General features: G+C 38.6%; 1 protein-coding gene across 1 annotated transcript in view; it reads left to right on the top strand.

Moving 5' to 3' along the window:
* The first annotated feature begins 4,660 nt into the window (after positions 1–4,660).
* The window catches only part of LOC143298893 (sodium channel and clathrin linker 1-like), a 46,945-nt gene continuing 35,971 nt past the window's right edge, over positions 4,661–15,634 (top strand). Inside the window, exons 1-6 of the mRNA XM_076611912.1 lie at positions 4,661–4,822; positions 6,159–6,220; positions 7,809–7,852; positions 9,065–9,137; positions 10,431–10,486; positions 11,290–11,428. Of these exons, the coding sequence (XP_076468027.1) occupies positions 4,786–4,822; positions 6,159–6,220; positions 7,809–7,852; positions 9,065–9,137; positions 10,431–10,486; positions 11,290–11,428 (411 nt within the window). The 5' untranslated portion in view covers positions 4,661–4,785. The remainder of the gene's footprint in view (positions 4,823–6,158; positions 6,221–7,808; positions 7,853–9,064; positions 9,138–10,430; positions 10,487–11,289; positions 11,429–15,634) is intronic.

Genomic DNA, 15,634 nt, shown 5'->3' with positions numbered 1-15,634 from the left:
ACTGCATGCACTTTCGCTTGCCGGTTGAACCAGTTCATACTCCGGAGTCAGGCTTCAGTGGTCAGGACGAGTGTATGTCTGGGACTTGTGTATTATTCTGTCCGGTGAAGCAGGAGAAAGTGACCTCCCTCACTTTTGCTTTTTGGGCACGTGTTAAATTCAAATTGGATATAAGATTGTTGAGCGAAAATTTATGGTCACGTTATCGATGTATTTCTGAACAGATGAAACTGATGTTAATGTCGTTTGGCCCATGATTATGTGATTGCCAGCGCGTTTATAAAAACCTGTGTAGATGGGATTTTTTTCTCTCTCAATTAAACACTAGTAGGCATCCCAAGTCGGCCGGAGTTACTCAGTGATTTGTAGTACCCCTTCACAGTTTCTTATAGTTCCACGTCACTTTCCACTATTGGAAAAAAAAAAAAAAAAAAAAAAAATTGCCGTTCAAACTTTGTTTTAAACAGCGCTGAGATCGTCCGGGCGTATATAGCTTATTCTAGGGAAGGGGGGGATTCTGTCAGTGTGCACCGGGTGAAATCGATGTCGGCTTTCAGTGCCATAGCGATAGAAGTGTCATCACTCCACTGACGACTGACGTTGACGGTCCGCTGGCTTTGCTTTGGTTTCCCTGCTTGGTTACACACAGCATCTGTTCTGGGATGGGTTCGAAAGATAGGGAGAAAGGGAGGGATGTATAATGAATCATTGCGATGTCGATGTGTGTGTGTGTGTGTGTGTGTGTGTGAGAGAGTGAGAGAGAGAGAGAGAGAGAGAGAGAGAGAGATCGGAAATAAAACAATATCAACTAATGGATAGAAAACCTTATAAACGTTACATAATTTTATAATTTCGTATGTAAATGTACATTATTATTATTATTATTATTATATGAAACATAGAGAACAGCAGGTCAGTCAGGTAAGGAAAACAAAGTAACATGCATTGTATAATCATCTAACTGATAAATATATGTACACACACACACACATACATAATATATATATATATATATATATATATATATATATATATACATGCATATATAGACATATATACATAATACATGCATACATACAAAAAGAAAATTATGTCAGTTAAGGACTATATAATTATGCGCATATCAGTACACATACATCAATACATCGAATTGACAATGGAGCAAATGGCAACTACTGCATGAATATAACTACATTTAATAGAAAGAAACGAGATAAGAAGAAGCAAACAGAAGCCGAGTAACAGTGATGCATTCCAAACGAATCAGTGAAATGTTATAAAATAATACTTCAGTTCACACAAATAAAGAGGAATGCAGCAGGATGAGGTGGGGGAGTAGGGCAATATTAACTTATTCATACCACTGAGTTAAGTAAAATGACATCACTTCTGTTTCCGTCATTTCATACTGATTTTGTATGAAATAAATCAGTGTCTGACATCAGTTCCTTTTTCGTATCTTTTCTGAGAAATTGGCCATGGAAAATAGATTTCTTACCGAAATCACATTCTTGCTTTACTCAAGCATTTGAAATTCTGCCATGCCGTCAACCTCTGCGCGCTTGAAAACAGGGACGGCAGAAGCGGCGTACGTGTGTCCTTTTAGATTATCATCCGTTTCTCTCAGCTACGCCGAGATCCATTCAAGAGAGGAACAGTGTAAAGTAAATTAATTTTTTTAGTCGTTCTGCACTCAGGCAGAAAAGTTCATATCAATTCAGGCACTGAGGGAAAATACAATAAGGTAAAATAAAGTAAAATAAGCTACACAGATCATTCAGTAATTGAATTAATTTCCCGCCGAGTGACGCGATACCAGCTGGGAGTATCGGGCCGGGGAGTGCTCATTAATTTTTCTTTCGGAAGTCTGGACTGAAGTTTTATTATTTTTATTTTATTATTATTTTACACTATTTCATCGCGTTAATATTAATTTTGATAACAAAAAAGACTGACGTGCCGACCAGTTCTACATGGATTCCTCATTACTTAGACATATGATTCGTGCAGTTCAACGTTTTTTTCGAGGATAACGGCCCTCAATTGTCTCTTCCTTCAGTCTCTACATCAATGACCTCCCAAAGCCCATCAAATGTAAGGCAGTGGCAGATTATTTGCAGAGGACACCATGTGCAATAAAATAATCCAAGAAGGAAACCGACCAGCACACACTCCAAGAAGACCCACTTTCCCTTTGCATCTGGGAGAAACAGTAGGCCATGCAATTCCACCAGCAAAAGTGCGCTCCACCTTGAGTGTCAGTAGAAAGAGGAAAAAGATCGCACCAAACTACAAACCCCATGGCCATCCGCTGGAAAACATCAACATCACAAAATATCCGAGCTTAGTGTGAACATCCAAGACGACCTACGCTGGGGATCCCACATCAATTCTACAACCAAATAAGCCAACAAGACCTTATAGGCTTTCTTCGGCGCAACTGACTTGAAGATAGGAATTAACAAGAAGACTGACAAAGGAAACTGCGTATAAAACCCTTGTTCGATCTGTCCTTAAGTCTGTGTGGGATCCCTATACAGCCAGCGACATCCAAGCCATCGAAAACGTCCAGCGCCGAGCAGCACAGGCAAGATGGGTCTGTCACAAACCGACACTGATCGACATAGTATACGCATCTTGCGTCAGCTCCATCCTTAGCTCCTTCAACTGGTACCCAGGCCCCGTACAAGTCAGACGAAAAAAAACCTCGCCTCGAGATGTTCTACAAGTTCCACCATGGTCTCATCTCCATCAGCTCAGTCTACCTACCAACACAGTCAGACAGTAGGTTGAGCTCCAGAAAAAAACAACACCTGCAGCTACGGCATCTCTGCATGCAGGACGCAGTACAGACAGATGTCTTTCTTCCCCCGTACCATCCCGGAGTGGAACACACTGCCGCAGGAGGTTGTCACAGCAGAGTTGCTGGACTGCTTCAAGTCGAGACTCGCCTCTTGCCTGTGACACAACAGAGTAGACTTACCCCCACCCCTTCCTTCCTTCCGTAAAGTGATCACAGTCAAGACCTGACTATTCTATCACTGAATAAAAGGGGGTCTGCGGAAGATACATCTAGGTCTACATGGGTTTCTTTAAAAAAAAAAAAAGAAGGTATATTCTGGTATTATATCCTGGAGACTATCGACACACAGGTGTCGACTGAGCTGGCTTCCACAGCTCTCTGGGGCAAGGCGTTCCAATCCCGGATGGTACGTGGGAGGAAACCAGCCCGCCTATATCTAGTTTTGCAGAAGATTTGCTCCAGCTGCTCAGTGTGGGTGCGTCGCTGCCGTGGTGGTGGTGACACCAGTTTTTCTTTCAGTGAATCCATGCTTACATAATTATGTTTGATTTTATACAGCATGGTCAGTCTGGCTGTTTGGCGGCGTTGTTGCAGGGAGGACCATCCAAGGTCTTGTAGCATTGCTGATACACTTGAGGTGTTTCGGTAGCGTCTCAGCACTGGCAAATCTGGCTGCTCGTCTCTGGACTGCCTCGAGGAGATCAATGTCCTGTTGTTGGCAGGGATCCCAGACTGATGATGAATATTCCAGGATGGGGCGGACAAATGCCTTGTACGCTAGTTCCCTGATGGTCTGGGAACTGATTTTCAGGTTCCTCCTCAAAAAGCCTAAGGTCTTGTTTGCTTTTGAGCAGATGTTTTCTATGTGCTTTCTCCAGCTCATGTCTTTCTTTATCGTGACTCCTTGACATTGAATGGAGTCTACCCTCTCTAGTGTTTGTCCGTGGAGCGTATATCGATGCTCTTTCCCCACCCCCACCCCCCACTACCCTCCAACACTTCTGTTTAGTCCCAACCCCCCACTCCCACCCGTGCCAGCAAGTCCACCGGCACCACAACCTTCTCTCCCCCTCTCCCCGCCCCCCCACTGGTAATATAAGTAGGTTAGGGCTGTCAGTGCCGGTCGAGTGTATACCCGGAGACCGCGGCTACGGTAGCTGGAAGTGGCCTAGCTGGAGATGCTAACACACCATCTCCCCTATCAAAGTACATCCCTCGATCGGGAGCCCGCACCACTGCAACCTCCCACAACACGACAGTTTCATCAACATACTGATGTTCGTCGTCAAGTGGAAGAAGAAGAAAGAAATGCTCGAGGTACTAGTAAACGGCACCACACTCTCGATATACACCAACTGCGTTCAACTGAACAAATCTGACGATGGATCTGTTGAATTGACACGATGGATAATTCTCGTGGTTTCCTGTGGTGTAGGTCCGTCCACTTCACAGAGAGAGATATAAATGGTCGAATGGAATCAACCACAATACACTTCGCAAGCTGAAACAATCTATGTACACTTCCCATTATAATGAAATAACCGTACATCGAAAAAGAAAAAAAAAAAGAAAGATGGTTTTGACTAATTTCATCTACGGTAATTAGACTTGATTTTTATTATATATATATATATATATATATATATATATATATATATATATATATATATATATATATATATATCTTACATGCTCAAGATTATGTTGTTGTTGTTTTTGTTTGTTTGTTTTTTCCCCCCAAAGAATGCGCACGTTTTGAAAGGTGGAATGCTTCTTGTCTGCCCTTTGAAAGTTATTTCTTAAATAGTATGAATTCCCATATAGTACAATTTTGTTTCTCAAGACGGGTAGCTTAAACGTATAAACAAAAACTTGTTTGAAGTGATGTTGGGATAGAAGTGGCACGTCTCGCCGATCGTTTCCATAAATGATGATAAGAAGAGTGTGAAAACGTAGCACACACCAGCTCTGTCACTGCCAACATGTCTTCGACTGAAGTAGACTTTCTCAGGGATCAAGGTAAGATTTTTTGAGGACGGTATTTTAAAATGGGCGTCAGTTGTTGCCAGTTGAAACTTGTCGGTTTTGCGGCCGCCACACATTTGGTACACATTTTTCGGTGACAGGTGATGTGGTGGGTTTCGACTTTGTTATGATCGAGGTATTTTGAAAAACAAGAATCGCGTGACTTGAAAGAAATTGGCATTGTTGGTGCATGAGCACAGCGATCAGGTCACTAATCCACTTGAAATCATCAAACATGAACATGGTCTCTCCATTTCAAGTTCTTGTATTCATCATAATTATGCTTACCGAGTAGACGGGCACACGCACACACACACACACACACACACACACACACACACATGCATGTACATGCACACATGCATGCGCTTACTTCTACGAGGCCACACAATTATACACGCTTGCTTGCACTTTCACATATGCTCAAACACTTACTTTGCATTTAAATCTGTTTATCTGTCTGTTTCTCTCTCTTTGTCTCTTACACACACACACACACACACACACACACACACACACACACACACATGCGCATGCATGCGCGCACACACACACACACACACACACACACAAAGTCACACACACACACACACACACACACACACACACACACACACACACACACACACACACACACACACACTGTGTGTCTATGTGTATCACATATCTGGATATGCACATTATATTGTTAAACAACAATTCATGGATAGGTATACATGCAAATGTTTGCACACACAAACCCACACGTATTCAAGCACATGTGCATGCACTACACAAACACACACTTATTCATACATTTATAATGATTCACACAGTTTAAAAAAAAGTACATCCACAGGTAAGGAGTACACATACTGTATAAAAACTTCAATATTTTGTTTTCAAGCTCATGAAAATAGAGGGGGCAACAAAAAATCACACTGCATAAATGTATCAAGACCTTATTTCAGTGACTTTATACTTCTGTGAATGTTGAGCTCGCAAATGTTCAGACTGGTATGAAAGACGGGGATAACATGATGATGACCTCCTACAACTGAAAGTTTTGTGGGTGAGGTGGAGAAATTAGGGGGTAAAACAAAATGAAGGACTTTTACATGTGAAACAACATCAGTGTATGAATACAGTGCATATGTTTCTATACAAATGTTTGATTACATTATCTACGAAGTCCTAATTCAGACCAAAATGGAAACAAATCCCCAGCATGTGCACAGTTCTTTTGCTTTAGGAGTAAAGAAATAATAAAATAAACTTTAAAAAAACAACAACTGTGTATGTTCTCTTTTCAGCATTCTGAATAAGAATTGTTGTGATTACTGTGTTCCAGTGGAGAGACTCAATACTTTGCTGGAAAATTACCAGGCACAATATTCACAGCCTCCACAACAGGTAAAGCATATATTGTAATGATATGTTTTAATTGAAAGCTTTTGAATAGCCTTTGTGTGTTGCAGACTGACAGATGGGCAAAGAAATAAAACTGAAATTATTAGTTATAGTTATAGACTGATTTTATCACAATGGATTCTGTTAGTGTGCATTCATTACATTCACACTCAGTTTCTGAATTGTTTTGTAAATTTTTTATCATGCAGACTGTCAAGAAAAATATGTTTGTTGTTATTATTATAATAGTGTGTTGATTAATCATAATGTCTTGACTTTGTCAATATCAACCTTTTTTTTATGGTGTCATTTCTATATCTCTCAGCATTATTTGTTAGTCTTCTTTAGTGATTAACATGTCATTTTTTTAAAATGAGGGAAACAAAAATACTAGTCGGTAAAATGATATTCGTTAACTTTCTTTTTTTTTTTTCTTTTTTTTTTTTTTAATCTGTCAGGATCTAGTCATTGTCAGCCTTTCTCCTCTGACTGTGAGTTGTCAGTCCATTTTTTTCATTTCTGTTTTTTTTTTGTGTGTTTTTTTTGTGTTAATTTCTTTCCATACACATGGAGCTTTCTATGATGCCTATCTCTGGTTAGTTTATGGAGGTATTTCATCAGACGTTTATCCAATTTTGGAAAGGTTAGAACCACTGACTGATGTTGATAGGCATAGAAAATGTTGATAAAAGTGATTTGCTTCCATTTTAAAATTGCTTCCATTTTAAAACCCACTGAGTCATACAGGTCTAGCATTTTTTTTCCCCAAAAGAATTGAAACCAATCTCCTTTATAACACTAAAAGCAATGCCACAACAGTCTCACACTGATGGTCATTTTCAGTGTTTGAGGAAATTACGAATGATGTCGTGTGATTTACTTCCATTTTAAAACCCACTGAGTCATACAGGTCTAGCAATTTTTTCCCCCAAAGAATTGAAACCAATCTCCTTTATAACACTAACAGCAATGCCACAACAGTCTCAGACTGAGGGTCATTTTCAGTGTTTGAGGAAATTATGAATGATGTCAACAGTGATGAAGAAAACTTGTACAATGGTTCAGAAGATAATTCCCGTAATTCTAGCTTATCAGTTGCTCCTTTTTTGTTTTTTCCTGTTGGGTGCTTGAGACTTTGTTTGCAGAAATATTCATAAAATATTGCAAACATGTCAAAATTTTTAGTGGATACTCAATAAATCATCAAGTAAGTCCTTTTGTTTTATTTTCTTTGTTTCACATTAGACTAGTCTTTTAATTTCAGTGCATAAATATCCTATAAATAGAGAAGGTAAGGTAGTTTTAGTGTTCAAAGTACTGACAGGTCTTATTTCCCTTGGTATTATACAGATGACCGAAAAACATTGTTGGCAGTCAAGGGCTTAAATGGTAAATCTACCTCCAGTCTGAAATTGTAGAAACATGTACAAAACAGCCAATGACTTAGTATTAGTTTTATTCAGGTGAAAAGAAAAACTTGGAAAGTCTCCCTGATAATGTGGATATTTATGTTTTTAATAGATTTTAGCAAACTGAAACATTTTGTAGATTATAACATAAATGACGTTTCTTAATGAATTGTCTTTCCCAGGACCAGGCAGGCAGATTCCAAAGACCATGGCTGACAAGTCAAGAGTGAGTTACTGAGTAGAATGTCCAAAGTACCATTGTAGGATTCACATTGTTACATAACATATGTATAAAGAGATACATTTATAACATCTTTTTGTTTTTGAGATAGTTTCGCATTTGTATGCCAGTAAATAGATAAGAACTGGGGAAAGGTGAGATTTGGTTAATGATATCAATAAAGGAGACAGAAATGAGAAATTCAAAGTGAAGAAATGAAAAGGGAGGCAAGTATCCAGTATGGTCAAAAAAAGGAGAGAATGACTGAATGAATCTTTGTTATAAGGGAAAAAGAGTAAATGTGCACAGCAGCTCTTTTTATTTTCATCCAGCCCTCCAGCAAAATAAGAAAAAGAGGGATCAAAATTAAGTGGTACCAAGAGGATGATAAAACCAAAAGAATGTAAAATCATACACAGTCGTGTACAAAATAAACTTTGAGCCAAGTAAAAAAACAAAAAAAAAACAAACAAAAAAAAACAACAACAACACACACACAAAAGCAACAACAACAACAAACAAACATAAAAACAAAAGAAGACAAGACTTAGAAGGGCACACAATCCTCAGAGAGAGAGAGAAAGAGAGAGGGAGAGAGACTTATAACTTGAGAAAGAGAGAGGAGAAGTAAGTAAGAATCAATGAGAAATCAATGAGAAAGATAGGAGAGGGAGGCACACACATAAAGGAGAGAGAGGGAGAGAGAGAGAGAGAAATGATTGACTGACTGAATGAATCTTTATTTTTCAGCAGTGGATGTATCAGCACCTTGGCTGGCTAACTGCTAGTATATATTTATACTCAACACATCTATAAGAATGATACAGAGTAAATCGTAGGGAAACAACATCACTTATAATGTTCACAAAATGAGAGCAAGTAACATGAGAGATTACACATATGATTTTAAATTCACACTCACCTAACATGAATGCAACACATGCTATGTTTGTGAATAGAGCTGTGAAGCAAGGATCAGAAAGAGAGAGTTAAACAGTGACAAAACAATACAAAGACTATCAAATGAACATTTTTGGAATAGAAATGTGTATCTCTTAATTGATGCTTTGATTGACTTATGGACAGGTGTATAGACTGGTTGAAATTTGAATGATTCATTGATGCAGTGGTCTTTGAAATAGATACTTGCTAGTTTGTTTTCGTTGATCTATTTTTTTTAACAGTCTTACAGAAAGTTATGTCCTTTGCTATATACAGATACCTGTCCCCTTTGATGCAAGAGTACGATACCACCTTCCACCAACTGGAGTCGGAAAACAATGACTACAAGGTTAGTTGCTGAAGATATGACAGTGTAACACCCTATATTTCTCATATTTATTTGTCTGCCCACTCTCACATGTCATCATCCAAGCTTCTCCTTGATGGTCTCAGGTCCAGGGATAGTAAAAAAACAAACATCACAGTTAACACATGTGACAGTGTGCCAACCAATGTTTCTCGTATTCACACACCCTCCCCACTTTCTCGTATCACATCAGAGCTTCTCCTTGATGTTTTCTCTGCCCAGTGATTGTAAGAACCAAACACTGTCACCTACAGGCTTACAGATATGTGTCGACCGATTCTCTGGAACACCCTGTCTGAAGTCTTGATTAAGGAGAATGACTGCATGGATAGATGCGAGATGTGCTTTACAAACACAGATGTTTACCTTTAGCAAGTAGAGACAGCAGTAGTGTTTGGTATGTGTGTATGTGTGCATATGTGTGTGTGTGTGTGTTCGTTCGCTCTTTTGTTTAACGTCTATCAATGAGCAGTAGTGTTTGGTATGTGTTTATGTGTTCATATGTGCATGTGTGTGTGTGTGTGTGTGTGTGTGTGTGTGTGTGTGTGTGTGTTCATTTGTTCTTTTGTTTAACGTCTATCCATGAGCAGTAGTGTTTGGTATGTGTGTACGTGTGCATACATGTGTATGTGAGTGCGTGTGTGTGTGTATTTGTTCGTTCTTTTGTTTAACGTCTGTCCATGATTATGATTTTAGATGAAAATCCATCCCCTTCCCCACCTCAGCCATGCCTCATGTCATCACTACTTTTCCTGTTCCTTTCTCCTGAATTTGCATAAGAAAAAGGTGTGAATAAAACAAAATAATAAGCTAACTGCTCAACCAGTGAAAGTGTGTGTATATGTTTGCATGTGTGTGTGTGTGTGTGTGTGTATAATTATATATGTATGGTGCCATGAAACCTGAATCAGATTTCTTTGCTTTTCACATGTTATGTCTGACTTCATTTTTCTGTTACTCACTTACTGTAGCATTTTCTTCTTCTTTTTTTTTTTTTTTTTTTTTTTGGCACTGAACATGTCTGTAGTTGTGGGTAGTTTGAAAGCACCACATAGGTTTACACTCTAATAACTCAATTCATTTATGTGTGTACAGTGTGTTAGAAAAATAAAGAGAATGCATGTAAATATTTTAGTTAAAAAGTTGTAGTGTATTATAAACTGTTCTTTAACATCTTCTAAAAGCATTTTGTAAATATATGTGTGTAATTACTTTCTCTTGTATACATTTTTATTATTTCTATTCCATATTCACTTACACATTATCATTTTTCAGGCTCAAGTTTTGGACTTCCGTCAACAGTTCGAAGAGATTCTATCAGAAAATGAAAGGTAAATATGTCGTCCATTCCATTTTGCATTACACAAATGTGTGGATCTGACACATTAATCATTCAGTTAAATGGGCACCTGAGGGTAAAAGGAAATCAAATCTTTTATCTAAAAATCATCAACTCCGTGATGGAAGAAACTAGATTTGAAAGCCTAGAACAGAGAAACATGAAAATAATGAACCAATTTTTTGTATGTATCGAAGTTTTTTTTTGTTTTTTGTTTTAAATGAAATATATAAAATCAACCACAAATTGATGAAAAAAAATCCTGGTGCATCTCACTTCACAGTGTTGGGCCTTTTTTTTTTTTATGTACATGTGACAGCCTTTGATATTTTGGATGTTGTACAGAATTGCATGCCATGACACAGTGAAACAATGCTTTGTACTGTATTACCCAAGCGGCATGCTATGATTTCGTTTCTGTGGAGAACATTCAGCCATTGAATTTAATCCTTTACTAGGATTATTCTTGGTTCTAACTGGTGTAAACTTAGATGTAATTGGAATAAGAAGTCTTGTAGTGGTGTCAAGTATAAATGTCCATTATTGCTTCTCTCTCCACTTAGTTGATGCTAGATTATAAGATAGATCTGGAAATTGTTGAAATTGGATTTCACAGATAGTTGTTGAAATTTGATGCTATAAATTATGAAGAAAAGTGAGTGTGTTTGTGTGAATGTGTGTGTGTGTGTGTAGGTGAGTGAGTGCATCACCATTACTGTTTACCTGTGCTCTAACACAGGTGAGCGAATAACGCGTCATGAAAGCTCATGTACCTATCACTATACCTGTGCCCAGGTTACGGCAAGACCTGAAGGACCTGGTGAACCAGCAGCTAGGAGGGGTAGGCTCGAGTCCCAGCACATCCTCAGCAGGGGCAACAGCAGCTGTTCCCACTGTGGCCAACCTGCAGCATCAGCTGAGACTGGCAGTACAGGTAAAACCTGGCGTGACAGATCAGATTGATCTTGTGATAAGTGCTGTATCTATCTGACCTGGCAGATCACATTGATCATGTAATAAGTGTTGTATTTGCCTGACCTGACAGGTCACATTGATCATATGATAAGTGTTGTATCTACCTGACCTGACATTTCAGACTGATAATGTGATAAGTGTTGTATCTACCTGACCTGACAGATCACATTGATCATGTGATAAGTGTTGTATCTACCTGACCTGACAGATCACATTGATCATGTGATAAGTGTTGTATCTACCTGACTTGACAGATCAAACCGATCATGTGATAAGTGTTGTATCTACCTGACTTGACAGATCAAACTGATCATGTGATAAGTGCTGTATATACCTGACCTTACAGATCAAACTGATCATATGATAAGTGTTGTATCTACCTGACCTTAGAGATCAAACTGATCATGTGATAAGTGTTGTATCTACCTGACCTTACAGATCACACTGATCATGTGATAAGTGTTGTATCTATCTGACCTTAGAGATCAAACTGATCATGTGATAAGTGTTTTATATACCTGACCTTACAGATCAAACTGATCATGTGGTAAGTGTTGTATCTATCTGACCTTAGAGATCAAACTGATCATGTGATAAGTGTTGTATCTACCTGACCTGTCAGATCAAACAGATCATGTGGTAAGTGTTGTATCTACCTGACCTTACAGATCAAACAGATCATGTGATAAGTGTTGTATCTACCTGACCTTACAGATCAAACAGATCATGTGATAAGTGTTGTATCTACCTGACCTTAGAGATCAAACTGATCATGTGATAAGTGTTGTATCTACCTGACCTTACAGATCAAACTGATCATGTGGTAAGTGCTGTGTCTACCTGACCTTACAGATCAAACTGATCATGTGATAAGTGCTGTGTCTACCTGACCTGACAGATCAAACTGATCATGTGGTAAGTGCTGTGTCTACCTGACCTTACAGATCAAACTGATCATGTGAAAAGTGTTGTATCTACCTGACCTTACAGATCAAACAGATCATGTGATAAGTGTTGTATCTACCTGACCTTAGAGATCAAACTGATCATGTGATAAGTGTTGTATCTACCTGACCTTACAGATCAAACTGATCATGTGATAAGTGCTGTGTCTACCTGACCTTACAGATCAAACTGATCATGTGGTAAGTGCTGTGTCTACCTGACCTTACAGATCAAACTGATCATGCGATAAGTGCTGTGTCTACCTGACCTGACAGATCAAATTGATCATGTGATAAGTGCTGAATCAAGTTGATCATGCGACAAGTGCTGTATCTATCTGACCTGATAGATCAAATTGATCATGTGATAAGTGTTGTATCTACCTGACCTGTCAGATCAAACAGATCATGTGATAAGTGTTGTATCTACCTGACCTTACAGATCAAACACATCATGTGATAAGTGTTGTATCTACCTGACCTTACAGATCACACTGATCATGTGATAAGTGTTGTATCTATCTGACCTTAGAGATCAAACTGATCATGTGATAAGTGTTTACCTACATGATCTGACAGATCAAACTGATCATGTGATAAGTGCTGACCTTAGATATCAAACTGATCATGTGATAAGTGCTGTATCTACCTGACCTTACAGATCAAACTGATCATGTGATAAGTGCTGTATCTACCTGACCTGACAGATCAAACTGATCATGTGATAAGTGCTAACCTGACAGATCAAACTGATCATGTGATAAGTGTTGTATCTACCTGACTTGTCAGATCAAATTGATCATGTGATAAGTGCTGTATCTACCTGACCTGTCAGATCAAACCGATCATGTGATAAGTGCTGTATCTACCTGACCTGTCAGATCAAACTGATCATGTGATAAGTGTTGTATCTACCTGACCTGTCAGATCAAACTGATCATGTGATAAGTGCTGAATCAAGTTGATCATGCGACAAGTGCTGTATCTATCTGACCTGATAGATCAAATTGATCATGTGATAAGTGCTGTATCTACCTGACCTGTCAGATCAAACTGATCATGTGATAAGTGTTGTATCTACCTGACCTTACAGATCAAACACATCATGTGATAAGTGTTGTATCTACCTGACCTTACAGATCACACTGATCATGTGATAAGTGTTTACCTACATGATCTGACAGATCAAACTGATCATGTGATAAGTGCTGACCTTAGATATCAAACTGATCATGTGATAAGTGCTGTATCTACCTGACCTTACAGATCAAACTGATCATGTGATAAGTGCTGTATCTACCTGACCTGACAGATCAAACTGATCATGTGATAAGTGCTAACCTGACAGATCAAACTGATCATGTGATAAGTGTTGTATCTACCTGACTTGTCAGGTCAAATTGATCATGTGATAAGTGCTGTATCTACCTGACCTGTCAGATCAAACCGATCATGTGATAAGTGTTGTATCTACCTGACTTGACAGATCAAACTGATCATGTGATAAGTGGTGTATCTATCTGACCTGACAGATCAAACTGATCATGTGATAAGTGGTGTATCTATCTGACCTGGCAGATCAAACTGATCATGTGATAAGTGTTGTATCTACCTGACCTGACAGATCAAACTGATCATGTGATAAGTGCTGTATCTACCTGACCTGACAGATCACACTGATCATGTGATAAGTGCTGTATCTACCTGACCTTACAGATCAGACTGATCATGTGATAAGTGTTGTATCTACCTGACCTGACAGATCAAACAGATCATGTGATAAGTGTTTACCTACATGATCTGACAGATCAAACTGATCATGTGATAAGTGCTGACCTTAGATATCAAACTGATCATGTGATAAGTGCTGTATCTACCTGACCTTACAGATCAAACTGATCATGTGATAAGTGCTGTATCTACCTGACCTGACAGATCAAACTGATCATGTGATAAGTGCTAACCTGACAGATCAAACTGATCATGTGATAAGTGTTGTATCTACCTGACTTGTCAGGTCAAATTGATCATGTGATAAGTGCTGTATCTACCTGACCTGTCAGATCAAACTGATCATGTGATAAGTGTTGTATCTACCTGATCTGACAGATCAAACTGATCATGTGATAAGTGCTGTGTCTACCTGACCTGACAGATCAAACTGATCATGTGATAAGTGTTGTATCTACCTGACCTTACAGATCAAACTGATCATGTGAAAAGTGTTGTATCTACCTGACCTTACAGATCAAACAGATCATGTGATAAGTGTTTACCTACATGATCTGACAGATCAAACTGATCATGTGATAAGTGCTGACCTTAGATATCAAACTGATCATGTGATAAGTGCTGTATCTACCTGACCTTACAGATCAAACTGATCATGTGATAAGTGCTGTATCTACCTGACCTGACAGATCAAACTGATCATGTGATAAGTGCTAACCTGACAGATCAAACTGATCATGTGATAAGTGTTGTATCTACCTGACTTGTCAGATCAAATTGATCATGTGATAAGTGCTGTATCTACCTGACCTGTCAGATCAAACCGATCATGTGATAAGTGTTGTATCTACCTGACGTGACAGATCAAACTGATCATGTGATAAGTGTTGTATCTACCTGACCTGTCAGATCAAACTGATCATGTGATAAGTGCTGAATCAAGTTGATCATGCGACAAGTGCTGTATCTATCTGACCTGATAGATCAGATTGATCATGTGATAAGTGTTGTATCTACCTGACCTGTCAGATCAAACAGATCATGTGATAAGTGTTGTATCTACCTGACCTTACAGATCAAACACATCATGTGATAAGTGTTGTATCTACCTGACCTTACAGATCACACTGATCATGTGATAAGTGTTGTATCTATCTGACCTTACAGATCAAACTGATCATGTGATAAGTGTTTACCTACATGATCTGACAGATCAAACTGATCATGTGATAAGTGCTGACCTTAGATATCAAACTGATCATGTGATAAGTGCTGTATCTACCTGACCTTACAGATCAAACTGATCATGTGATAAGTGCTGTATCTACCTGACCTGACAGATCAAACTGATCATGTGATAAGTGCTAACCTGACAGATCAAACTGATCATGTGATAAGTGTTGTATCTACCTGACTTGTCAGATCAAACACATCATGTGATAAGTGTTGTATCTACCTGACCTTACAGATCACACTGATCATGTGATAAG

This window comes from Babylonia areolata, chromosome 24 (assembly GCF_041734735.1).
Source record: "Babylonia areolata isolate BAREFJ2019XMU chromosome 24, ASM4173473v1, whole genome shotgun sequence".
Classification (NCBI taxonomy): Eukaryota; Metazoa; Mollusca; class Gastropoda; order Neogastropoda; family Buccinidae; genus Babylonia; species Babylonia areolata.
Note: the sequence above shows the minus strand (reverse complement) of the source record. Positions and strands in the feature narration are given on the sequence as shown.